Raw genomic sequence first — 27,246 nt, 5'->3', positions numbered from 1 at the left:
GACCAGGGCTACGGAGTCAGTGATGCGGGGCCGGGCCTGCGGGGTCGCGGATGCGGGGTCAGGGCTGCAGGGTCAGAGATGCAGGACCGGGGCTGTGGGGCCGGGGATGCGGGGCCAGGGATGCCAGGCTGGAGTTGCAGGTGGGGCCGGGGCTGCGGGACTGGGGCTGCGGCGTCGGGGCTGCGGGGTCAGGCATGCAGGACCAGGGCTACGGGGTCAGTGATGCGGGGCCGGGGCTGCGGGGCCGGGGCTGCGGGGTCAGGGATGCGGGGCCAGGGATGCGGGGCCGGGGCCGCGGGGCCGCGGATGCGGGGTCGGGGCTGCAGGGTCAGGGATGCAGGACGGGGGCTGTGGGGCCGGGGATGCGCCGCTGAGGATGCGGGGCCAGGGATGCTAGGCCAGAGTTGCAGGCGGGGTCGGGGCTGCGGGGCCGCGGATGCGGGGTCGGGGAAGCGCGGCCAGGGATGCGCGCCAGGCTCGCCATCCATATTTACATCCCAGCTCGGTGGAGGAGCCGCAGGGAAAAACATCCAGCGGCGGGAGGGAGCTTTGGGAGCCCAGTCGCAGGGGCAGCCCGCGCGCCCGCCCGCCGCGCCCCCCGCGCCGCCCCAGCGCCCCCCGCGCCCCGCCTATGCAAATACGACGGCCCGGCGCGCCCAGGCCCCGCCCCTCCGGCCGCGCGCCTGCGCCCTGGCGCCCCGCCGCCCCGCGCCGCCCCGCCCCGCCCCGCCCGCCCGCGTGGCCGCCACCGCCGCCGCCCGGAGGAGCTGGGGGAGGACGGTGGCCCGCGAGGCTCGTCGCAGACAACGCGGCGGCGATGTCCGCGAGCCCGGCGGGGGCCGCGGCGGCAGCGGCGGGGCCTCGCACGCGGCAGGGCGGCCTGGGCTTCGGCCTCCCCGCGGTTCCCAGGAAGCGACCCGGCGGCCGGCGCGGGGGCAGCAGCGGCAGCAGCGGCGGCGGAGGCCCCGGCGCGAGTCCCGCCTCCCCTGCAGCCTGAGCCGGCGGAGGCCAGGCGGCCCGGGGCGGGGGGGGGCTCCGCCGCCCGAGGATGGGAATTCTGCTCACCAGGATCTGGAGGCTGTTCAATCACCAGGGTGAGGGCGCGGGCGGGCGGGCGCGGGCGGGGGCTCCCCCTACTTCCCGAGGGCGGTGGCGGCCCGGGCCCGGGAGCGCCGTCTCCCCGGGTCGCGGAGGCCCCGACGTGCCGAGGGCCCGGGGGAGCGCGTCCTGCACCTGCATCCGCCCTGCGACCTGGGCCCGCGCCGGCCGGGTGACCCGCCCACGGAGCGCAGGAGCGGCGGGGAGCGCGAGGGTGCAGTGGCCCCGGACCCGGCTCCGCGACCCTCCCTGCGCTCCGTCCCGGTCGGCGGCCCCGCGGAGGCTCGCGTGGGAGAGCGAGCGCACCTGCCTGCGGGCGACCCCAGAGGGGGGCGTCGGGGCCTGTGTAGGGACGTGCGGGCTGCGGCCCCCGCGGAGGCTCCCACAGGGCGAGCCCACCTGCCTGCGGAGCGTCCCTAACCGGAAGTCGTCGAGGGCCGCTTAGGGACGTGCAGGCTGCGACCCCTGCGGCCCCTGCAGAGCGAGCGCACCTGCCTGCGGGGCGACCCTAAGCGGGGGGCGTTGGGGGGCCCATGTAGGGGCGTGCCCGCTGCGGCCCCCGCGGAGGCTCCCACAGGGCGAGCCCACCCTGCCTGCGGGGCGTCCCTAACCGGAAGTCGTGGGGGGCCGCTTAGGGACCTGCCGGCTGCGGCCCCTGCTGAGCGAGCCTACCCTGCCTGCGGGGCGTCCCTAAGCGGGGGAGGCGTCAGGGGTCCCACATAGGGACGTGCAGGCTGCTGCCCCCTCGGAGGCTCCCACAGAGCGAGCCCACCCAGCCTGCGGGGCGTCCCTAACCGGGGGCATCGACTTCGTCGGGGGCCGCTTCGGGACCTGCCGGCTGCGACCCCTGCGGAGCGAGCCAACCTTGCCTGCGGGGCGTCCGTAACCGGGGGCATCGAGGTCGTCGTCGGGGGCCGCTTAGGGACCTGCCGGCTTCCGCCCGGGGCCTGTGGCAGCCTGCCACCCAAGCCAGCGCAGGTGGGGTTCCGCGGGCACCTGCCTGCTTCTCACGCGGGCTGCTTGCGCTGGGCTCGGCTCCGACGCGGCTGGAAGTGCGGGTCTGGCCCACTAGGACGTGCTACAGGGCGATGGTCTACACCTGAGGACAGGGACGCGGCTTGAACAGACCCCGTGGCCCCTGGATGCGGCATAATACGGGGTGCTCGCTGGTCGCTGGTTTCTGTCTTAGGGTCAAGTTGGAGGGTTTTCATTTCTGCCATCGGTAACTTAGTGTGCTTTTGTCTTTGGGGTCAGCTGATGTTGGTGCCACATCCCAGAGCTTTCCAGTAGAGACAGGAGCGGTGGCATCTGTTAGGGTTGCTGTGTCCCGGCTTCCTCCTTCGTGATCCAGCAGCTCCTGTAAGAAGGTGATGTAGGCCGCCGGGGGGCTCAGTGGGTGAGCTTCTGCCTTTGGCCCAGGTCGTGACCCCGAGGTCCCGGGATCGAGTCCCACATTGGGCTCCCTGCATGGAGCCTGCTTCTCCCTCTGCCTAGGTCTCTGCTTCTCTCTGTCTCTCTGTCTCTCATGAATAAAATTAAATATTAAAAAAAAAAAAAAGAAGGTGATGGGAAGGCAGCAAACCCAAACTTGGAATTGCTTGTGTATCTAAAAAAGAAAAAGGTAAAAAACAAAAACAAAAATAAAAAAGAAAAAGGTGGTAGTGTAGATCACATGACCCAGTGGAAGAGCAATATATTTTTTTTTCTCCAAGGTATTTTATTTATTTTTTTCCTTAAAGCACGGGCACACAGGCCGGGAGGAGAGGGAGAAGCAAGCCCCGCAGAGCAGGGAGCCCATGCAGGACCTTACCCCAGGACCCTGGGATCCTGACCTGAGCTGAAGGCAGATGCTTACCCTGCTGAGCCCCCCCGGGTGCCCTGGGAACAGCAGTATTTCAAGTGATTTCTCTGATACAGGGATTTTTCATAAAGTGGAGAAACCCAGTTTTAATCTGCACTGGCTCTGGCTGGCTGTTCCTGTTGGAAGAGGGGAAGCGAGATCCCGTCCTGTAGTTGGGTCTAGATGTTCCCAATGTAGAAAACACCAGGGATCTTGACTGAGTGGCTGTGGACCTTACAGATCTTGAAAAAGTAATCTCGAGGTCTCAAGAATGGAACTGTACAGTGCGGTACAGTTGGTGGTGGTTGATGGTAGATAGGATCTATTCTGGTTTTAACCTCCTTAATTTTTGTATTATTGTTAGTGAAGCTAGTATTTCAACTCTGCTATGAAATTTATAGTGATTGTCGGTTGAGCTCTAGTCCTGTAAGAAGAATGAAGTATCTCTTTCTGTTTCGAGTCAGTGATAAAATTATTTATGTCTGTAACTTAAGAATGAATTAGCTTTGCCAATAGCTCCTTGCAAGTAGTAAATAATGAGGATGTTATTACATCGTTACTACTAAAAATTGCTAATAGCGGTGTTCTTATTGCCCGTATTTGTGGTTATTTTTGACTGGGCACTTATTTCAGTGTTGGAAAATTAATAGTAAGAGGAACTAATGCAGTTAAGTTTTAGAAATTTAAATGTCAAAATATCGTGAAGATGTGAATAAACTATTCTGCTAAGTGATGTGATTATCATCAGTAGGGTCACTTTACAAAATATTCACCATTAAATCTAATGTCAGATACTTGGTGGCCTTTGGGTACTTTTAAATTGGAAATATATAAATCACATATATATAAATATATATGTCATATGTGTCAGATATATCTTGGATGCTTTATTTTACACTCAGAAGATACATAACACAATCTTGTGTTCTTTGCACCTAAACTCTTGGAAGGAAGATTGTAGGGGATTGCAGAATTGGCCATGCTAATGAAACTTAATCCATACCATATCGCTCTTTTCTGAAACACCTTTAGAATAATTTCAATTTAAGCATCGCTTGGCTGAGTGCACAGTGAAAGCTAATTGCATCCTGCCCAAACTTGAAAAACCAGAGGTTGCCTTTAGGTGATGTTTAGGTTAAGTAGAATATAAACTTTGTGTTAGATGCTGTTGTATCCATCATTTAAAAGGGGGAAAAAACCCATTTCAACAGTTCTTAGCAGTTATTCTTTCCCCAGAAGAAACTGAGGTTCCAGTGGAGCAATTCTCCGAGGCCACACATAAATGCCAAATTAAATCACCGAAAAAATATGTTGCAGACATTGGTCTTATTAAAGAAGAGATTGGGGGGCGCCTGCGTGGCTCAGTCATTGAAGCGTCCGACTCTTGATTTCAGCTCAGGTCTTGATCTCAGGGTTGTGGGAGGGAGTCCCGTGGAGGGCTCTGTACCGTCTCCGCGCTGGGCGTCGAGCCTGCCTCAGCTTCTCTCGCCCTCTGCCCTCCCCAACCCCGGAAAAAATAAGAAAATAAAGAAGCGATTGGCATAATTTTTTTCTTTGATTTTCTTCCCTGTTAATTATTTCTCAGTTACTAAGCTACAAGCCTTTATTACATTAGGACTTTGAAGAGTTGCCACTCGTGTCTTTTAATATAGAGGGGCTGTGATCAGTGGTTTATTAAATATTTTTGAGCAGCTGTTTGTGCCAGGAATTGTTGTAGGTGGTGGGGATAAAGCAGGGAACAAAACACACAAATCCTCCCTGCCTTTATGGAGTGTTCATTCTAGTGTGGGGAGACAGAAAATAAGTTAACCCCATCCCTATAGATAAAATAATAGCAATTAACATTAGCTGACTTGTGCAAGGTGAGGTTCTCTTTTTTTTTTTTTTTTTTAAGATTTTATTTATTTATTCATGAGACACAGAGAGAGAGGCAGAGACCCAGGCCGAGGGAGAAGCAGGCTCCCTGTGGGGAGCCGACGCGGGACTCGAACCTGGGACCCCGGGGTCACGCCCTGAGCCCAAGGCAGAGGGTCAACCACCGAGCCCCCCGGGCATCCCCCAAGGTTACGTTCTAAGTGTCATACACAGATTGGTTGATTCAGGCTTCACTTAAATTTATTCGTTACGACAACACTGTGAGGGACAGCGCAACACTTGTTTAAGGCTCCACGGTTAAGAGATCGGCCTGGGATTGTGACGCGGGTCATCTGGTGCTGTGGTCAGTGTTCTTTTAAAACAGAAAAACTGTAGTAGAAGGATTCACGTTAGGGCGGCCGAGGTGAACTAGGAGTGAGTGGTGAGGTCTCCTTGCTGACGGCCGTGTGACAGGTGGCGGTCCCTGGAGAGGACTAGGTCGCAGGGAGTGTCGAGGCCGCCGCTGGGGCCCTGGACGTGGACTGGGACCATAGGCTCGGCTGCCGTCGTCCTTGCGGGTAGGGTGAAGCTGGGTGCTGCCAACACTTGCCTTCCCGCCGCGCCGGCAGCCCGCGGGTGGACAGGCCGGGGGATGCGGCCTCAGGGCTGCCACCGACCCCGGCAGGAGGCCCTCCCCAGGATGCCTCCCAGAGCTCCCCGCAGCCAGGAGGGAGGACTTCAGCCCAGCAGGTGCCCACGCCAGGCCCGGTGAGGTCCGCGGCCCCCTCGGGCCGGGCCGCTCGCGCAGCCAGCGGACTCTCTCGGGGACCAACAATACCGTCAGCCCTCTACTCATTACAGTTATTTTTTATTAGCCAATCCCTCATTACTTTGCTCCTCTTTAACAGTTATTTTCTTTATATTAAACTTTGCAAGTTCAGATCATTGTGTGGTCTCTCTTTCCTGACTGCGTCCCTAACCATGCCGTGTGTAGTCATCCCTTTCATTCAGCAGCCTCTCAGTGGGAAACAAGTTTTCTTTTTCATTTTTCCTGAAACCTCACTATCACTGTATACATAGCAAGTTTGTTTTCAGACTTTTGTCTTGATACTTTTAGATTTTGAAAATTGAATTTTTAATACCAAGTGACCTGATCAGACCTTTATATCTCCCAGATCTGGTTTATTTCTTTTTTTTTTTTTTATATAAATTTATTTTTTATTGGTGTTCAATTTGCCAACATATAGAATAACACCCAGATCTGATTTATTTCTGTGTACCCTATGAAGCATATGCTCTTTCTAGGCTGTGTTCTAAGGATTGGAAGAATGATAGAGAATATGACAAATGGATGTTTTGTTCTATATAAGATAAAATTAGGGTTTCATATAGTATAGATATGAGGTGAGAATGAAGAATCAGGATGACTCTCAACTTATCTGCCTTAGTATTTGTGTTTTTTTACTTTGATGTGATTTACAGAGATAGAAGCCTTCCAGGGTGACAGTGACATCTTCTTATTTAATTTACTGACTGGAGGAGCATATCTTGACTTCTAGAACCTGACAATGACTGGAACTGATAGGCTGCCTGGGCGATTCGAAAGAGAGGGAAGTGCGGAAACAGGAGCATTTTCATGACAAAACAGTAAAAGTAAATGATAATTCAGAATTCTGTCCAAGCATTATAACAGTGGGTAGTTGTTTGGGGTTATCCGAATAACTGTTAAGAATGCTGTGGCATAGATACCCCTTTATTTATTTAATTTTTAGAAATATTTTATTATTTATTCCTGAGAGACACAGGGAGAAAGAGGCAGAGACACAGGCAGAGGGAGAAGCGGGCTCCCTGCAGGGAGCCCGATGTGGGACTCGATCCCGGGACCCCGGGGTCTCGCCCTGAGTCACCCAGGCATCCCATGGCATAGACTCTGTAAAAGAAATGTCATACTAAACACTAGATCTGTAATGAATCACATGCATCAAAGAATTGGAATAGCTAAAAGTTTTACTACGTTTTCCCGTAATAACATTATCTCCTATTATGCATGTTGTATTTTAGGCTTTGCAGCATATTTGTTTTGGAGTAGCTTAGAACACTCTTTGGTTACAATTTTTTTTTCTTTTTTTTTGGTTTTGTATAGAATTCTGTTCCATGTTGGTAATGGGAAGAATAGGCTGAGGTGGTGAAGGAGCCTAAGGATTTCCAAAGGAAGTTAATACAGTATTAGAAAGGCTGATGGCCCTAATGTGAAGATGGATTTATCAAGTCATTGCAGCCTGTGAAATACTGCCTCTGATGGGATTCCATGTTCCCCAAGTAATCTGATTTTAATTCAGCCACCCTCCAGCCTGTGACTTTTTCTTAGGGAGAGACTGCACTGGTCAGGTGGTCTCGAACATTTGGTCTCATTATATATGACTCGTTCTGGCGTTCTTGTTTATGTATCAGTGTGTGAATTACCTTCTCTGAGTCCTACTCGGAGATAGTAGCAGGTTGAGTTTGTGGACCTCGGAGAGGAAGGGCCGTACAGTAGGCACATCCGTCAGGGAAATGTCACCCGATGAGGCCTTTCGGTGGTCATGCAACTGAATTTACCTTAGCATGCCCTCTACATGTTATTAACCCTTTCTTTAAAATAAGTGTCATCTTTGTATCTGATAATTTTCTCAGTTCCTTTGCCCTAGTCACCTCTGAAGTGAGAGTGGGCCCTGAATCTTTAAAAATTTTTTAAAGAGCCTATATGGGGGAAGTGTTGTCCTGTGCCTTTATAACCCTAGTGGTTCTAAGCTGCCCGCCCTTTTTTCAAATAGACCAGTGATTGGATTAAATGGATTGTATTGAAACTCTATTTACTCCATCGTCCATTTTTTTGTATGATAGGAATTCCCCTCCATAGTAAATGGCAACTATTTGGAAAACCCTGCCATCTGACTGAAAAGGCTTTTCTTAAAGATATCCTTACTGTGAGGTGTTATGAACCTCAAATTATTGATTTTTTTAAAGATTTATTTATTTATTTATTCATGATAGAGAGAGAGGCAGAGACACAGGCAGAGGGAGAAGCAGCCTCCCTTCAAGGAGCCTGACGCGGGACTCGATCCCGGGACTCCAGGACTGCTCCCTGGGCCAAAGGCAGGCGCTAAACCGCTAAGCCACCCAGGGATCCCCAAATTATTGATTATATTTATGTTCCTCATTATTTATAGAATGAATATTAATTGGTTAAATATGTATTGAGTACTTTGTGCCAGGAAAAGTTGTAGTTACTGGGATTATAAAGATGAATAGCATGGGATCTGTAGGCTTGAAAGGTGCCTCATTAAGCTTTGAAGGCTAGTGTATGTGTCAATAATTATGATAAGTGTGACATTAGAGGTATTTTAGAAAAGCCCGAGAAAGTGGGGGGGTGGTTTCTGGGGAAAATTAATTTAAAAGATTAGTAGGAATTCCCTAAATGGAGGACTAGAGAAGATAATTCCAGCTCAGGGAAAACTGAGTAGAGTTAGAAAAATGTTTGCTGGGAAGCTATGTGCCCTATGTGGGGAGAATGGCTTGATTTCAGTTAGACACCTGGGGACAGTGGAGAGAGCGAAAGCTGAAGCCTGGTCAGTTAGGACCATCTGTGTTTAGTAGGCTGAGGACTTGTGCCTTGTGTTCCTGTCAAAATGGAGAGTTGTCATTTTCTTTTTATTTATTTACTTTTAGAGAGAAGGAGAGCGGGTGCGTGTAGGTGTGGCGGGTGGCAGGAGGAGACATAGAGAATCCTGAGCATAGAGCAGGCTCCCCGTGAGGCTCAGTTTCACAACCCTGAGATCCTAACCTGAGCTGAAACCAGGAGTCACACACTTAACCAGCTGACCCACCAGGCATCCCCAGAGAGCCTCCGTTAACCATCGTGGTGGTGGAGGACAATGACTGCGGAGACTATAGAAAGGTGGATTGGAGGCAGTCACCCGGGGAAGGCTTTACAGTAAGAAATAGGGGGACTACACCAGGACAGTCAGAAGGAGGCAGGTTCAGGATATAGTATTGAGGGGGAATATGTAGAGCTTGATGACAAATTAGATGTTGGGGTTGAGGGAAAGATTGAATAAACTCCAGGGGCATCTGAATTTATGGCAAAGCCATTAAGCAAATTAGGTATGATAGAAATAGAAAAAAAGATGTGAATGTTGGGTTTGGGGTATGTTGAGTGGCGCTGTGTCTGTCTACTAGATAGGTGGGGTTCTGTTGGTTACCAGTGAGTCATAAGACCAGCTGCAATCCACAGGGGCTTGGGAGCCTGGGAGGACTCTACGGGGCATGAGCATCCAAAGGCCATCTTTGGAAACGAGGTTCTTCCCCACAGTGCTAGCTTTGAGTGGTCCTTAGGTTGCATGGAAATAGACGGGTCCTAAGAGTGCCCTGCTGAAATGTGGGGAGAATGTACGAAGACAGACAGCTCTGAGGAACATAAATGTCTTTGAAGGCAGACCCAAGGAAGAGGAGTCCGTGGGAAGAAAAAATCTCAAGAGACGAAGGAGGAAACTGGTGCCATAGAGGCCAAAGAGGGAGTCACTGCTACCACAGTCCTACATCCTGAGATTTGGTTGTTACGTTGGAACCGCTGTGTTAAACGTACTCCGTTTTTGATCACCAGTGTTGAGACTTGGCCCTCTTGCTACCAGATTTCAAGGCTGACCTTTTTTTCTTTCTCATTTATCCCACCTCGCATACATATACCCAGTTGATGCCTAAAATTCACAGTTAGAACTGAAATGGCCTACTCCGGTATGAAACGTTTACACTTTGAGTCATTTGTCAATTGTGATTACATATGGGATACTTTAGTGAGATAAGACTTCCACAGAGCAGAGAAAATATGGTGCGTCTGGCTCCTGGAGAGATAAGAGTTCTCTGTGTGGAATGAGAGGGTGGGGACGGTGAAACTAATGGCACACTCCGCTCTTGCTGGCATAGTCTTGAATTCCAAAAGGGTAACAAGTGCCACGTATGGAACTATAACATAACTGGAAAGAATGTATAAAATAGGACATATAAAAATGTGTGTTTTTAATTAATAAATGGCTGGTGTTTCTTTATTTCAGAGCACAAGGTTATCATTGTTGGGCTGGATAATGCAGGGAAAACTACCATCCTTTACCAATTGTAAGTGTTAACTACTTTAAAATGTTCATTTTATTGTTTACAGTTATTTTTTTCTGCCTGGGTGATATTTGGTTAACAAAAGCAATACAAAAATTACATGGAACCCAAATTATTCTGTAAAAAGGTAGCTTGACTCTAAACCAGGAGCCAGATTTAAGCAACTGTTTCAAGAGAACTAGAAATTTATATGACATTGAGCATGTTCAGTTTTTTTGTAGAAAGTAGAGAAATACTATTTATATAATTTCTGGGAATGAATCTACAGCATTTCAGATAGTTCACTATCTAGTTCCATCTTTTTAAACCCTTAACACTTATAAGTTAGCAGAAAAAGTCCATTTGGGTATAAAATATAAAAACTCATGCTGGTTTATCCCTTGAATGAAAAGTGCTCAGTCTAGCTAATTGCTAATTACAATATATTTGAACTTTTTTCCCCCCAGTTCTATGAATGAAGTTGTACATACATCACCTACAATAGGAAGTAATGTAGAAGAAATAGTGATTAATAATACACGTTTCCTAATGTGGGATATTGGTGGCCAAGAATCTCTTCGTTCTTCTTGGAACACTTACTATACTAACACAGAGGTAATGTTTCTTAATATACTAAAAACTTCTATGAACAGAATGCTTGGGAAACAACTTCTAGATGTGAACTCTTATAATCTTTTTGAAATATCCCAGTATGTTAATAAAAGTAGAGTTTAAACATAGTGGAGTCTTTGATTCCTTGTTTTGGGGTCATTGTATATCCACTCTCATTGAACCTCTGTAGGGAGAATTGGAATGAGGGGTGATTGATTACTCTGATTATGTATTGATCTCACAACTTAAATAGTTGTTTTTACAGTGAGTTCCATCTCACAGTTTGTCTTACTATTTAATTTTTGTAGGCATAGAGAAAATCCTAGTTAAATGAGAGGGTTTTGGAGGATTGAATCCTGGCCAAAATTCTTACTATGTATGCTCTTTTATGTAGCACGGTTGCACATGAAAGAATCCTTTTCTTTTTGGTCATAAGCAATTTAGACATAACCGATGGGTTTTTTTTGCATGTTATTTCCCAAGAGGAAATTTCAGACCCATGATATTTGACAACTTCATTATATCGATCTTATTAATTGAAAGGCTGTGACAATTGTTTCTGTAGTGCTGATTATAAGATAATAAAACTTCAAATGTATATAAAGATGAATATTATGTCTTTAATATTATGTCACTATTAAGTGTCTCTAATGAGTTGGTCCCCTAAAACTTCAGTAAGCATTTGGTCACGTTATTTGGAAAAGGAAAGGAAAGGTATATATGGTTAATACTTTTGTGTATAATGCTGCAGGTATCAAACTTATGACATCTTAAAAATTGAGTGTTTTTTTTAATGCCTTGGGTTAGACCTGATCTTATAGTAACGAAGTCACATATCAGTAAGTATCAAGTGAGAGAAGTAAAGTAGCAGCTCTTAGCAGCATCTGCCATATGGTTAATGAAATCTGAAAAATAGAAAGGACCTGAAAATTAACAGTGGTTTATCTGGAAATGAAAAGCTACTTCTAAAAAACAAACAGCGCAAGTTAATTAGAAGCAAAGTTAACTTGGGCATCACCAGTGCCGTCATAAAGTGACTACTTCTCCTCTTTTTCCCCTTGTATTTTTTGGTGCTGGTAGAGTCGAGGAGGAGGGGCAGTGTAGCTCGGTCCTGCGTGGCTCCTTTACAAGTCTCCTTGCATCTTCTGATACTAGTCTCATCATCAGTTCAGGAAAGAGTTGTGCTTTTAGGCAGCAGATACCATTTATATAAAGAAGAGAGCATGGTTTTAGATAATGGATTTATTCTTTCAACTGGCTGATTTTTAAAAATTGATTTAAGTGTCACATTACTCCCATATCATGCCCTTGTAGAGTTTCAAATTGATCTTAATAAAACTATCTGTAGAAATATCTAAAATTTAGGATCACAATGTATTTTTTTCATATTGACTTAAGTGCATATAGTTGGATATAGGCCCATTACCATTGAAGATACTAATTTAGAAAACAAACGTGTTATATGTTGGTTAGAATATTAACAATATTCTAATTGAGTGTTAGCTTTGCATTAAAAATGGATCAAACCTTTAGCCTTCACAATGTGTAGTAGGTATCTCTGGTTTTCCGGTAATACCATACCACAAGGTTCTAATCTCTTGATATTAGAGAGAAATCTGTAAATTAAATGAATACTTTATAAATTTTATAAATATCAAATTGTATAATCACTAATTTTTTTGTAATTATTTTAGTTTGTAATAGTTGTTGTGGACAGTACAGACAGAGAAAGGATTTCTGTAACTAGAGAAGAACTCTATAAAATGTTAGCCCATGAGGTAAGTAGGACTCCGATATTGTGTGTTGGGGACAGGGTGGTATTTCCTTTTTTTTGTTTGTTTTGTTTTGTTTAATTTTTATTTATGTAAGTAATCTCAACCACCAGTGTGGGGCTCGAACTCACAACCCCAAGATCAAAAGTTGCATGCTCTATGGACTGAGCCAGCCAGGTGCCCCTGTGTGTGGTATTTCTCACATTTGTTCTTTCTACTTTCTCATGGCGATACTACTTCAATTTTTTTAAATTTATTTTTTGAATAAACTTTTAATCTTAAATTTTTTTTTAGTAAGCTCTGTGCCCAACATGGGGTTTAAATTCAGGACCCCAATATTAAGAGTCACATGTTCTACCAACTGAGCCAGCTAGGCACCCCTACTTCAAATTTTTTAAAAGGTTATTTATTTGCTAGCCTTTCCTGCTTTATATTTGATGCTTCCCAAATTGGAAGTGTATCTGGAAACAGCAGAAAGATTGTAGTCAGTTGTAGAACTTTATTTTTTTTTTTTATCCTAGATTAATTTGGTCTAGAAGTTTTCCTGGTTGCAAAGACCCAAATTGGATTTCATTTTGCATTTTATAGATTAATTATACAGAAGGTTATTATTGTAAATGAGGCTTTAAGATACATTTTTTTAAAGATTTTTTATTTGCGAGACGGACTATGCACGTACACATGATGGGGGGCGTGCAGAGGACAAGAGAGAGGGAGAAGCAGACTCCCCACTGAGCAGGGAGTCTGACTCGGGGCTTGATCCCAGGCCCCTGGGATCATGACCTGAGCCAAAAGTAGACACTTAACTGACCGAGCCACCCAGGCACCATTGAAATGAGATTTTAGAGTCTCATGGACATTTAGCAAGTCTTGAGTGTAACTCAGTTATCAGACTATATTTAAATATATAGCAACATGCTCTTATGTTTCTCTGATATTGTGCCTTTGACTAAATAAAACTATATGACTAGCCATATTTTCTTAGTCTTTGAGAAATACTACTGGTAGCATAATTTAAAAATTAAACTAGGGCAGGCAGTCCCAGTGGCCTAGCGGTTTAGCGCCACCTTCAGCCCGGGATCAAGTCCCACGTCAGGCTCCCTGCATGGAGTCTGCTTCTCCCTCTGCCTGGGTCTCTGCCTCTCTCTCTCTCTCTCTCTCTCTCTCTCTGTGTCTTATGAATAAATAAATAAAATCTTTTAAAAAAAATTTAAATATAGTCAGTAATGATAATAATAACTATAAAATCATGAAATACTATAGTAGCAATTGATTTTTTTTGTTATGTCTTTCATTGCAGATTTAGGTTCTCAACTCATATTTATATGTGGAAATAGAAAAATTATATTTAGATATATATGTAATTTTTAATTTTAGTGGAATTTTAACAAAGCTTAAGAAAACTGGGATATCTTTTTGGGGTGCCTGGGTGGTACATTCAGTTTAAGCACTGACTCTTGGTTTCTGCTCAGGTTGTGATCTTGGAGTTGTGAGTTCGAGGCCTGCATTGGTCTCCACGCTCATTGCAGAGTGCTTAGGTTTCTCTTTCCCACTTCCTTCCCTCAAATAAATAAATAAATCTTTTTAAAAAGCTGGGATATCTTTGTAATGGAGTTTCATATTAATTTTTTTTTTTAATGGAGAGGGAGAGAGACATTATGTGCGTGAACTGGGGGGAGGAGAACAGGGAGAGGGAGAGAGAGAGAATCCCAAGCAGGCTCCACTGTCAGTGTAGAGCCTGACACAGGCTCAGTCTCATGACCCCAAGATCTTGACTTTACCTAAAATCAAAAGTCGGTTGCTTAACCAATCGAGCCACCCAGGTGCCCCTGTATTAATACTGTATTAATATTAAATTAATATTTAATTTAATTTAATTTAAATACTTAAATTTGATTATTTGCTTTTGAGATTTGAAGAATTTTGGAATGTTTCAGGCAACCAGTCAAGGCTTAAGGACACCTAAAAAAGTGGTTGTGTAAATGAAGGTCCTGTTTTTCTTTTTTTTTTTTAAGATTTTATTTTTTTTGAGAGAGAATACATACAAATGGGGGAAGGGCAGCGGGAGAGGGAGAAGCCGACTTCCTGATGAGCAGGAAGCCTGACACTGAGCAGGTAGCCCGACGCTGGGCTCCATCCCAGGACCCTGAGATCACGACCTGAGCTGAGGGCAGACACTTAACCATGGAGACACCGAGGCGCCCTGAAATTCCTGTCTTCTGTGTGGTGATCACGCTTACCATGATGCACCTTCCCATTTTGGATTGATTCTGGCAACTGTTTTAAGCCCCTTGGATTTTTTTTTTTAATATATGTTGTTAATCATGCATTTAAAAGTTTGATTCTAGTTTGAGAAATAAATAATAAGCTATAAAACTGGTAGAAAACTAAGGATTTTCTTTTATTTTTTATTTTTCCCTTTGTATTTTACATCAAGGGGTTATTGTTTATACCGAAAGGTTTTAGTTGTCTTTATGAAGACTTAGGGGAAAAAAAAAATAAGACAAATGTATTTGTCTTTTGGCTGTGTTTTTTACTATCTTAATGGGTAGCCTCCTTCTTTAATTCTTACTCTAATTGACCAATATATAGCAGGATCCAAGAGCCCAGTAGTAGGACTCAGTCATTGAATTTTACTAGCTGGGGGGCATTAACTTGAGCTGATTACCTATAACTTCATCAGTTATGGGTGTTACCCATTTTTTATGGATTTGTGTACTGAGGCCCAGAAAATTACATGACTTGACCAGATTTTTAAGAGCCAGGATTTGAATTTAGGCATTCTTATTATTCAGGCCCTTTGCTAAGAAAAAAAAAGAAGAAGGACAGAAATAAGGCCTAGTTGGAAAGTGAGATACTGAGTAGGGGAGACTGCCAGAGAGAAAAAAGAATTAACAGTCGGGAGCTAGATTAAGCCATTTAATAGAAGCAGGAAGAGCCAAATAGGCAGAGTTTTAAGAGGGGCAGAGGCATCAGGAAAAGGATGTGTGAGTGAAAAACAAATTCTGACATGGATTTAGTCAGGTGTTTGATATATACCATAGTAATCAACAGAACTTTATTATCATCACTAATAATATGCTTTACATGTATTTCTAGATACCAAACTATAAAACGATTTTTTTTAAAGATTTTATTTATTTATTCATGAGTGACACAGAGAGGGAGAGAGGCAGAGACACAGGCAGAGGGAGAAGCAGGCTTCCTGCAGGGAACCCGACGTGGGACTCGATCCCGGGTCTCCAGGATTATGCCCTGGGCCGAAGGCAGTGCGCTAAACCGCTGAGCCACCCGGGCTGCCCTATAAAATGATTTTGAATATTTCTGAAAGCTACTTTTTTTTTTTAAGGTTTTATTTATCTATTTGAGAGAAAGAGAAAGCATAAGCCGGGGAGCGGGAGAGGGAGAAGCAGGCTCCCCACTGAGCGGGGAGCCCTGTATGGGGCTTGATCCCAGGACCCTGGATCATGACCTGGGCTGCAGGCAGACGCTCAACTGACTGAGCCACCCAGGCGCCTCCTGAGAGCTTCATCTTAAATGAAGTGCAAAACTTTGAATCTCATGAATTTTAAAATAGTTCCACACACAAAGGGATAGATGAAGTTTTATTCAGAGTGACTCAACTTCTAGGAATTATCTTCGCAAATGAGGCTTTGAGAAACAAACTGACAACTACATATGGCATATGGAAGATGCTAAGTAAATATGTCTTGCATGTGCTGCTTGCTGTTCATTTTCTTAACTAAATGAAAAAATATTTTTAGACCTTTAACAACAATATATAATAGGTAGCAGAAAGTTTTTAAAGTTTAAAACAGCTGATGTATGAAAATCACCACTGCTCACCTTGTACTTTGCTTTGCCCTCATGTTGAGTCACCTTGATGAGCAGCCTTAATCCAGTATATATTTTTCTCTTGTTAACATGATGCATAATCTGTCCTCAAGTTATTTAATAAAAATTAAAGGAAGATTTTCTTTCTTCTCTTCCTATATTCTCAAGAATAGGGAAAATAGCTATTTTAAAACAAGAACCCAAAATTTAAAAATTTGAGCTAGTGAAATCTAGAAAAGTTAGATTCAATATGGGTTTTATTTTGATAATAAATAGCTTTATTTTTTATGATTTCCAATTTTGAGTCTAGGTGCTTCCCCAGATTTCATCACCAGGAGTAGTGGAGTATAGACTATGTACAAGTAAAACTATCTGTTCTGACTTGTGCCACGTATTTCTAATGTTGGAAATGTGCTCTTTGAACATGCCAGCATTAGCAATCCTGACCTATAAGATTTCAACATACCCTAGCAAGAGATATTGAAACCTGGAAGATAGGCAGATAGGAATTCCATTCCATGGAAAGTCCATCTACTCAGTGATTCAGCCACATATCAACTATTGATAAGTGTTCTGTTTTCCATTTAGGCTAGGAGAAAAAAATACTTGATCCTTGATAGTGAACACATAGTAGATGTACTGGTTATAGTTCATCTCTTCACCTTTTTTTGCCTTTTATATGGTCAGGTAAACTGAACATAGGTAAAGTAAATTGAATGTAAAATCTTAGAACTTAATGTTCTAGATATCCCTTTCTTACCATGCTTTTCAGCAACTTGGTCATTAACCATGGCAGAGTAGTTGCCACCCTGCAGAGGGCGCTGTAACTAAAAGTCTATCTTGATTGTTCTATAAAACCTTTTTTATAGCTCTTTTTAACCAAATAAATTTTTTTTAAAGATTTTATCTATTTATTCATGAGAGACATAGAGAAAGGCAGAGACACAGGCAGAGGGAGAAGCAGGCTCCATGCAGGGAGCCTGATTCGGGACTTGATTCTGGGACCCTGGGGTCACACCCTGAGCCAAAGGCAGATGTTCAACCACTGAGCCACCCAGGCGGCCTCAAATAAGAAACTTATTACTTACATTTTTTTATTGACATCAGAAAAAAAATCAAATTAATGAAACCGTATTCTCACAAGAGTAAAAAATGTGAAGCAATGTCATTTTGTATATACTGAAGACTTTCTTGTTTCAAACAGATATACACATGATTGAAATAAAAATATCCTATAAAAATCCCTAAGAAGAATAATGTCATTCAACACAGCTGAAAAAAACTTGAAAGCACAGCATTAAAACATTAGTTTTCTCAGTATCTCTTTATATGTATATGTATATATATATATGTAGTATTTTATGAAAGGTAAATCTACCAGTTGAGTACAATCTGTTATGGATTCTTATCCCAGGATCCAGGAATGGGCTTTAGGGTATCTCTTAACACCCTAACATCATATATAAGCATAAATACATTTTTGTGAGGAAAAGGTCCATAACTTTCAATAGATCTTATCAAGGAAGTCCCTGGCTTTAAAAATGGGAAAGGGGGGACACCTGGGTGGCTCAGTGGTTGAGCACCTGCCTATGGCCCAGGGCGTGACCCCGGGGTCCTGGGATCAAGTCCCACTTCGGGCTCCCTGCATGGAGCCTGCTTCTCCCTCTGCCTGTGTGTCTACCTCTCTGTGTCTCTCATGAATAAATACATAAAATTTTTAAAAAATGTTTTAATGGGAAAGGGAAGGGTAGGATAGAGCAAAAGGAGATGAATAACCATTGACCTGCTTTTTGAGTAAAACATTAAGCCAGTCACTTCGGGGTGTGCACAAAGATCAAGCTGCTCCTCGTCTGCAGGGCAGCAGATGAACTGACGTTTACCCGAAGCCAGGTATGGAACTGGCATGTTTGTCGCGGCCACAGGACACCCCAGGAGGTAGGCGGCAGCCTCCGCGGTTTACGACGAGGAGCAGCAGCTGTGGTGGGAGGATCTCCGCTCAAACCCGGTGGCGCTGCGGAGTTGCTGTGTGACCTTGTAGGAGTCACTACTGCGTCTCAGTTTCCTCTCGTCTAAAATACGAATAGCAAGGCCTACCTTACAGGAATCTCACGAGGATTAAAAAGATCTTGTTTGGAAAATAGTTAACGTAATGGGTGTCTTGCTCACATTAGATGATAAATGTTAGTTATGAGGAACGGATCTGGAAAGATTAAGGAATTTGCCTGAGGCAAAGCCAGGAAATGGTAGAACTTACTGTCTAATTGGGAAATATGACAGGCCTACTGCCAATCGAAAATGACCCTATCAAATATTCAAATCTAATAAATCTTCACGGACAAGGACAGACAGATCTTGGAAGAGCAGGATTGGTTTAGGACAGCACCATCCAACTGAGAGTTAAGCTCTGGAGCCTTCAGGCATACGTTATATATAATGAATTTGTTTCTTACGTACCTGGAAAGTACTAGCTCTAGGTATGCGTACCTGAAGAATTAAAAAAAAAAAAAAAAGAACGGATTGGAGTAGAATGTTGAAAAGCTCTTGAGTATGTGCCATGCTAAAGAGTAGCTCTTAGTCATGGAAACCTAGTTTTGGGTTCGGGGGAGAGGTAAATATGTATCTGAAGACATGACTTCTTGTTAAATACAACGCTTAGGATCATGATAAATGTAATTTAGGGACATAAGGAATATGTAAATCCATATAGCTATAGAAGTGTTTATTTAAAATGTATTTAGTTTTAAGTTTACTGTCCATCAGCGTAAAAGCTGTGAGATGCTTTTATGTCAAGGAGTCGAGGAATTGTAGATCAAAAGATCAAAAGTATTCAGTTAATTAGGTTGGAGAATCAATGAAAAAAAAAAAATGCACCGGCCTTTACAGTTTTGTTTGCTTCTCTAGGACCTACGGAAAGCTGGATTGCTGATTTTTGCTAATAAACAAGATGTTAAAGAATGCATGACAGTAGCAGAAATCTCCCAGTTTTTGAAACTAACTTCTATTAAAGATCACCAGTGGCATATCCAGGCGTGCTGTGCTCTTACTGGCGAGGGGTAAGAGGTCTTCCTTTTGGAAAACATGTATTTCTTCTTAAAATCAGTACATATTTAATCTACCACGTATGAAAGAATGTAAGGGAGAGATGTAAGACATCGTTCTTATCTGTACCTAGAGAGTTTTTAGCATGGGTCTATAAAGAACAAAACATGAATCATACATGTAATATGTGTAAACGCACTGAACTAATGCATGTGAACAAATAGATGATAGAATTACTGCAGAAATTCAGAGAAATGTCAAGAAGAGCTGGACAAGTCAGGAAACACTTCTTCCACTGGTGGAGGGCTTTCCACACACTGTATCATTTATTTATGATAACAATTCCGTGGACCGATTGTTTTTCATTTACATTTTATTCATAAAGAAGCTGAACTGGAAAAGGACTCAAGCATGAGACTAATTTGGGATACTCCCTTTGCCACCAGCATCGTCAAGAGGGAGTTGCTGCACTTTCAGAAGTGGGGGTCGAGGGGAGCTTGGAATGGGAGAGGGGTTTGGGAAAGAAAGGCAGGTGCCTACTGTAGAACTTTGCCCTGGTCCAATGCCCAGAGACAAAAGGATTTTAAGAAAGAGGTGGTTGTCAGCATTGTCAAATAGGTCAAGGGTCAGGAGGTGGGAGAGAGCGCTATTAGGAGAGATGGAATAAAGGAGGTTCGAAACAGGACAAAAAGCTAAAAGATATGAGCAAGTTAACGTTTTTGTTGTAGTTGTTTTTCCAAAATATGATGGATCTATGTGTTGAAAAGCAGTGAAAAATAATTAAATGGTAGATGAAGATTCTAATTAGAGGTCTTAGATTTGAGATACAGGAAAGGGCAGAAACTCGGGGCAGAGCAAGGTAGCTTCAGTGGCTCATTCGTTCACCTTCACCATGGTCTCGAGAGGAAGAGAGTTTCTCTCACCAGCTCCCTCATCTGTTTCCCTTGCCAAACACCAGAGGAACCTCAACTCCAAATTGAAGGCCTCTACTTAGAATCCCTCATGTATGTATTTAAAAGCAGAGAAAAAAAGAATTAAATCAGAGATGAAGCTGAACTTGCCCCTCCCTCCTAAGCTGAATCTTAGTGAAATAGAAGGCCCTGTTGCCTGATTACAGACATGAGAGCATAATTAGAACCTCATAAAAGCATGTATGTTCGTTTAAAAAAAAAAAGTCGCAGATAATACTGATTGTCCACATGCTCATTTAGGTAAAAATGTCTTAACCATTTCATATTTTTTTGTCAAGTAGTTGAATACATGTTGATACAGGTATATCTTTATGTGATAACATATAAAGCAAAAACATTGATTTTCGTACTGAATTTAGCAGCAAAGAAGATCATGTAGGATTGGTAAAAGATTTGACTTACGTACTTTGAGTAATTGTGTGAAAAATATCATTACTTAGGGTAGATACGAACCCTGGCAGTTTCATTTTTAAAAGAGGAAATAAAAGAGTAACATGCTTATCAATGATATGAGTTACATTTATTGTCCTCATTGAACTGAGTTAACAATCCAAAGATCTATAATTATGTTATTGTCAATTTATGAAACATTTCAGAGATTAAATGTAAGCTTTAGATTATGATGCCTTGTATATAAGTTTTAAAATTTTATAAAATAATAATACATACGTAATGTAGAATGTCTTATAACTTTGGAAATATTATCATACAATTACAGAAATCAATAAATCCCCAAAAGGGTAGTGGTTACTTTTTTGGTGTAAGGTCATCCTAGCCCTAAGCAAGGTGATGAAATGTGTGTGTTTATTAAATTGTGTTCTATATTTTTCTATGTCAGAAATATGTCGTATTTATTTTTAACCAGAATTATTAATATGTGTGTATAAATTCAGAAATGTGTTTAAATTTGCAATAATTCTTTTACCTGTGTTTAGGATAAAAAAGAACAAGAAATAAAGATCTCCAAATACCCAGAAAAAAATAAAATAAAGGAGGAAATAAATAGATGGTGATGGGATAACTTTTCAATTTTGGTTTGTGTGGGCTTCTCTTTGCAATAGTTCTCGAGTGGAGATGTTTGGTTTGGGAGAAAATGTTTCTCTTCTGCAGTCTAGCCACCTTGGACTAAGCTGTAGGTTTTAGGGTTAGTTGGCATTTTGACTCCCACCCCTGCCATTTGCCAACATCTTTTAAGCCTGGGTTCCGAACCTCTTGTAGTGTGGGAAGGGTTCTGGTCTCAGCGTTGTGAGGATTAAGATAATGGATATTAAGTACTCAGCACAGTTTCTGGTTTGCTATTAGGTAACTGCTATCATTTAACACTTTGGAGTTAATTTATTTGCCTATTATTTTATTATTTTGCACCATCTATCAGTAGTTTATACATAAGGAATCTAGTAATAGTAGGGCAAGTAAGAGCCAACAGCAAAATAACCATTTATTCGCCTCATTATTTTCTTCTTCTTCATCTTCTTCTCCTTCTCCTTCTCCTTCTCCTTCTCCTACATTATTAGATTCATACTTCCACAAAAATCTGAGTCTGGTGTTTTTAATTAAATATGATAGCATAGTTTCTCATATCTGTTAAAGCTCCTTATATAGAATAGTTAATATTTTATATAACAGTCTTTCATTTTGTTATAATATGTACAACCCTTTCCTCCTGCTAAACATTTAGTTTCTATTATCATAGTGAACATCTCTTTCTATATTTTGTGCTGTTCTCAATTAACTGGTATTAGTGATAAGAGATTTTTTCCCTTCAAATTTTTAAAATATATAGATGTAATATACATATTATATGTATACTTTGTTTTACCAGCTAAACTATATATTAATTTCCCTGCCATTTTTTTTTAAATTTATGATAGTCACAGAGAGAGAAAGAGAGAGGGGCAGAGACATAAGCAGAGGGAGAAGCAGGCTCCATGCACCGGGAGCCCGACGTGGGATTTGATCCTGGGTCTCCAGGATCGTGCCCTGGGCCAAAGGCAGGCACCAAACCACTGCGCCACCCAGGGATCCCTCCCTGCCATTTTTATTTCATTTATATCATGAGCATTTTATCATACTGTAAAATCTTTGAAGGAAGTTTTTAATATTTGATGTTGTGAATGTTCTATAATTTACATTTTTTTCTCTATTTCAAGGGATTTAAATTTTACTTTTACCTATTAAAAATGCTATGATGAATAGTCTAATACATCAACCAGACCTTGTCTCTTATTTTTTTTTTTTAGAATATATTTCTAGGAGTAGAAAAAAGGTATTGGTATTTTAAATATTTCTGATATGTATTGCTAAATTACTTTCTGTTGATATTCATTATATAATTATTGAGCTCCTTCTGTGTGTCAGGCAGTGGTCTAGAAACTGGAGACATAACAGAACCAGAAAAGCATGAATGTACTACTATGTGTGAGAGTATTGCTTTACCAGCATAACACCAACATTAAATATTATTGATTTTTTAATCTTTGTTTAAATAAATGAAAAATGGTATTTTTTAGTTTGTTGTTCATAGCTTTTTAGTTGATAATTTAATCAAATGACTTTATATTCTTTGTAGATTATGCCAAGGACTTGAGTGGATGATGTCACGACTTAAGATTAGATGATCTCTACTGACCTCTGCTCATGGACTTTGTATAAACGAAGTGCTGGACTTTACCTGAAAGCTGCAAAAATTAATGGTTTAGATATATTTATAATAAACTGACGTAAACTTTTTCTATAAGAAGAAAAATTAAGACCACTTATTTGAAAACAAAGATGAAGTCTCACTTTCCAATCTGCTTTCTCATTAGTTCCTTCCAAAGCAAGGTCTTTAAAGCTGTGATTGCCATTTTTCTCATAATGAATCCTCTCAGGACATTGTGTAGCCTGTGGTAAGTACAAAGGGAGAGGAAGACATTTTTCATTCTAAGAGCTTTATTATCAGTATAACCCTCCCTAGTTGAATGTTGTTCTCTTCTTGTTGCATTAAGTCAAAATACAAATCACACTCAGTTTCCAATATTTTAAAATGTAATGTTAATTATGAAAAGTATTTTGCATAAGGTTGTATATGTATTGTGTATATACCTCAAGTTCAAGTTACGGCTTTGATTATGTTCTAAAGAAAAGCAAATAACACAAAAGTAATAATATCCTTAGTTATAACCATAATGAGATGAATACTGGCATTGGTGTTAAGTGCCGTTTTGTGCTTTCCCCCTATGTTCTCTGTATTGTACTAACCGATCCCCAAAATCATTGAGCTGCTCTTTAAAAAAAAAAAGGAAGAAAGAAAGAGAAGAAAGCTCAACATTGTGTACCCATTTTTTGTTGATCAAATTACATAAATGAAAACATGTAATCCAACTGAGTGGAGTACTGCAAATTTTTGGCTTAGTATTATGAATGGACAGGATTTCATGTTGAGCAATTATCAGATTGTTCCCTTTATTGGATCTATGCCATCTGAATTACTGAGAAAATTGTTAATCCATTAATTAGTCCATCAATTGTGATTACAATTATCGAGTGATTTTTTTTTTCCCGCAACGTTAGTGGGAAGATGTTGTGTCAAATATGTCTGCCCAGAGTAGTATCACCCTATAAATATTATCAAGAAATTTACCTAGAGTCTTCTTAGGTATTGAATTATATATCCAGCATTTAAAGTGAATTTGAGATGAAAAGTAAAGCTTATTTTCTAAGCAATGAAGGTTATTTCATAATTTGAAAATTTCTCATTGTAGGAATTGGGATAGTTTGAGATTTTTCATTTCTGTGCGTTTTCTTTTATCTTCTTAATACCACGTGAATGCATTGACGATTATTAAATACAAATTATTTTTAATGCTTTTAAGAATTCAGTTTAAAAGTTGGTCAACATGATATATTATTTTTACAAAGAAGTAACTTGGCCCCAAATATCTTGTTTGCTTAGGATTTTTTTTCCTTCACTGAAAATGGGAAGCTATGAAGGTTGAAGGTATTTCTGTTGTAACTTATAAACAAACTTACCCTAATGTGTTCAGACATCTTTTTGGGTACTCTCTTTGCATGTGTTTCATGCCCTAAAAATCTGAAGGCTGATCCAAACTGGCATGTTTTAGGATATTGAAGAAAAGAAATAACTACTTTTAATACCAGCCTTTTAGATTTCATGCAGATTTTGATGAGGAATAATAAATAGTATTGACAAGTATTGACAAAACTCCAAAAGTTTCTTTCTGTAGCATATACTCAATAACTAAATCCAAGTCAGGCATGGGAGATCAGTGTTTAACAGTGGACGTTTTGTGTTTCATATTTATAGTATAATGTTCATAATGCAAGTATAACATTTTAATATTTGTCAACTTGCTTTTACAAAAGTAAACTCCAAATTACTAAGCTTTATTTGTTCATATGTTCTCATACTTTTCCAAATCACTATTATTATTAGGAATGACTTGTTTTATATTAAAAACTCCCTTAAAAATCCAAATCTCTTTTGCAGATGTCGCATTTTCACCAGAGATAAATATTCTGTAAAGTAGTCCAGCAAATTCGCATCTTTTACCCTTTTTATCTTTCAATTTGAAGAATCGTGGTTTAGTCCCGTGGCTTGTTGCCGTAGGAGTTCAGCGCTACACCAGCACACGCCCTTGCCGTCAGGGCCTTGGCTAGAATTCACTCGTGATTGGATGTGTAAGGTGTGCACTACATCGTTACGGTTGGTGTCCTGTAGCAGGTCGTTGACATGGCATCGTGAGGATGCAAGAAACCTTAAACCACATTTACAGAACACGATTCTTTGTTACATTCTGTCTTCTCTAAGCGAAGCATTAGAAATAAGATTGTACCTGTACACTGTACGTAGAACCAAAATTACATGAGAAAAAGACTTTTAATTCACGTAAGAATATACATCAAGACAATTTAAACAGTATTATTTCCAGATCCAATGGAGAGCCTCAGGAGTAGTCCTATTGGCAATTTATATGTAGTTTGAGTAGGATTAAGCAAAAGGCATTGCTTTTGGTTTTTAATATGCTACTTTTGGGTGTAAACAGTCATCTTATTTAGAGCCGTTGTGCTCGCCTCTGAAAAGAACAGATTCATACCTCTGTACATGTGGCTGGATTTAAATGTTGTTTGATATTTTGAAAGGCATGTAATCTTGGTGAAAGTAACCACATGCTACAAGCATTTAAATATGTTTAATTTTGTGATAATAGCATTTGTAAAGTATATCTTACACATTATATCGAGGAGTCTAGTTTGAGGATTTTCAGTTCTCTCTTATTTGGCTCTTAGGACGGGCAAAGAATTCAGTGAAGGCAGGTGGTTGGGGGAGCCGGGGGAAGTGGGTATAGAATATGACATTTTGCCTTAAGAATAGAGAAGCGCTTTAGCACTGCTGGCTGGCATTTTTAATGCAGATAGTTAAAGTGATTTTAGAAGTGTGGTGTGAAATAGAAGAGTTTCTGTTTTCTGGCCTTTAAGAAGTGCCTAGTAGGTAGTTACAGAAAAGTACAGGGAGCTTGAGGAAAGGCAGGAAGTCCCGGAGATGTTCCTTTCTTTTTTGTCTGAGTGTATAGAATTAAGATGCCTAGAAGTGGGATTTTATTGTCCTCTCTCTTGTAGGCATTTTACATTTCTTGCTGTGACTACAGCAACCACATACAGTACAGACAACCTCAAAATCTGTTTATATTTGTGTAAATAGAAAAACTGTAGACAACTTTCTAGTTTTCTCTGCAGGTGTTTCTGGGAATTTATCTGTAGTGTGTTCTGCTTTATACCTAGAGGATAGCAGCACATCCCAGATTTTCTGTGGATTTGGGGATCATCTTCTCTCGATGGCCCAGTTGTATGTTGGCATCAGTCCCTCTTTCGAAGCTGGGTAGAGACGGGGTTTCTTGGCATGGCTTATCCTTGACCCCTCCCAACTGCCGAGATATACGCTGGAACTTCTTACTTCAGATCAGAGCTTCCTATAGCTGAGCCATCCCTTGCTCCCCTGTATCTTCATTCACCATCAGTGAAGGTATGTTACCCGGTCCTGGAGGTATTCCAAACTTCGCCTTACAGCCATCATTCCCTACACCACCAGTTTCTCGGTAGGTTCTCTAGTTCTTTGCTATCTCCCCACCACTGGCTTGATTTACCAGTTTGTACTTTGCTCATTAGAGAGTATTGCCAGGATTGTTGAGTATATCAGAAGACTGGCTTGCTGTCCATACGGTATATAAATGTCAGTAATAAAATCGTTTATACTGTATTTAACATTTTATTGCTTCTTAATTTTAGCTTCACAGGCTGAATAGTAGATTCAGAAAGGTGACAACTGTCTAGACTTTGCCAGTTCCTTAAGCTGCTAGTTAGGCACGGACAGGATGAAGTTACGTGTATGTTATCTTCCTATTACCAAACATAGATCGCATTTTGGAGGATACCTGTGCAAACGATTTAAGTCGGTAAAAAGATGCCAAACCAAATTTGTATGTAGTGTTTAACCTGTAAAACCTATGGTTTTACATCCTTAAAACCATAGCCCACATTCTGTTTTGTTCCTCATGTTTTACTTAAAGATCACAGATAAACATTAGATGTCTAAAGGAATTAGTAACGAGAAGCCTGTCTTTACAAAATAAACCTGTTGAAATGGGCGTTAAAAAACATCAGAATCATCAACCATCATGTGTTGATTCTGTATAGATAGAGAAACAGTATAGAAAGTACTCATTTAAAGTTCCACGTATACAAAATGGAACTTCATGCTCCCTCAAAGAATGTATGATAGTCTTAAACTCATATTGGTGAAATAAAGGGAAAAAATTTAAAAGCTTTGGATTTTAAAAAAATGACTTTCTATTAAATGCTAAAATGCTGTGTGGAATTATGAAGAAATTGCTACAGGATAGAGTCGGGCTAATTATGCAATTTTTCAAATCAGTTGTCTAGTTAAGTATTATTCTAAAAACTAAAGTGTATGGTCTTGCCTGCTAGATATGCTGTTCTTTGAAAGAAGATTCTCATAGTCTGTACTCAAGAAGTGCCTAAAATTGATGTGTGTGGGATTTTAAGTCCATCTAATAAATTATATATATTTTTTTCTATGGCA

The 27,246-nt window shown here is 41.6% G+C and overlaps 1 protein-coding gene across 1 annotated transcript; it reads left to right on the top strand.

The window, feature by feature from the left end:
* The first annotated feature begins 738 nt into the window (after window positions 1-738).
* On the top strand, window positions 739-27,246 carry ARL5A (ARF like GTPase 5A). The gene is made up of 6 exons (XM_072757803.1): window positions 739-1,094; window positions 9,883-9,943; window positions 10,387-10,534; window positions 12,226-12,309; window positions 19,039-19,190; window positions 22,717-27,246. Exons 1-6 carry the CDS (start codon window positions 1,049-1,051, stop codon window positions 22,763-22,765), a joined length of 540 nt encoding a protein of 179 aa, XP_072613904.1. The 5' UTR covers window positions 739-1,048; the 3' UTR covers window positions 22,766-27,246.

Source organism: Vulpes vulpes, chromosome 5 (assembly GCF_048418805.1).
Source record: "Vulpes vulpes isolate BD-2025 chromosome 5, VulVul3, whole genome shotgun sequence".
Taxonomy (NCBI): domain Eukaryota; kingdom Metazoa; phylum Chordata; class Mammalia; order Carnivora; family Canidae; genus Vulpes; species Vulpes vulpes.
Note: the sequence above shows the minus strand (reverse complement) of the source record. Positions and strands in the feature narration are given on the sequence as shown.

Excerpts from the sequence above, each read along its gene's own strand:
- ARL5A (XM_072757803.1), top strand. The coding sequence starts at position 1,049 with ATGGGAATTCTGCTCACCAGGATCTGGAGGCTGTTCAATCACCAGG. Across the intron at positions 9,944-10,386 it reads ACTACCATCCTTTACCAATT|TTCTATGAATGAAGTTGTAC; the intron begins GTAAGTGTTAAC and ends TTTTCCCCCCAG. Across the intron at positions 12,310-19,038 it reads ATAAAATGTTAGCCCATGAG|GACCTACGGAAAGCTGGATT; the intron begins GTAAGTAGGACT and ends TTGCTTCTCTAG.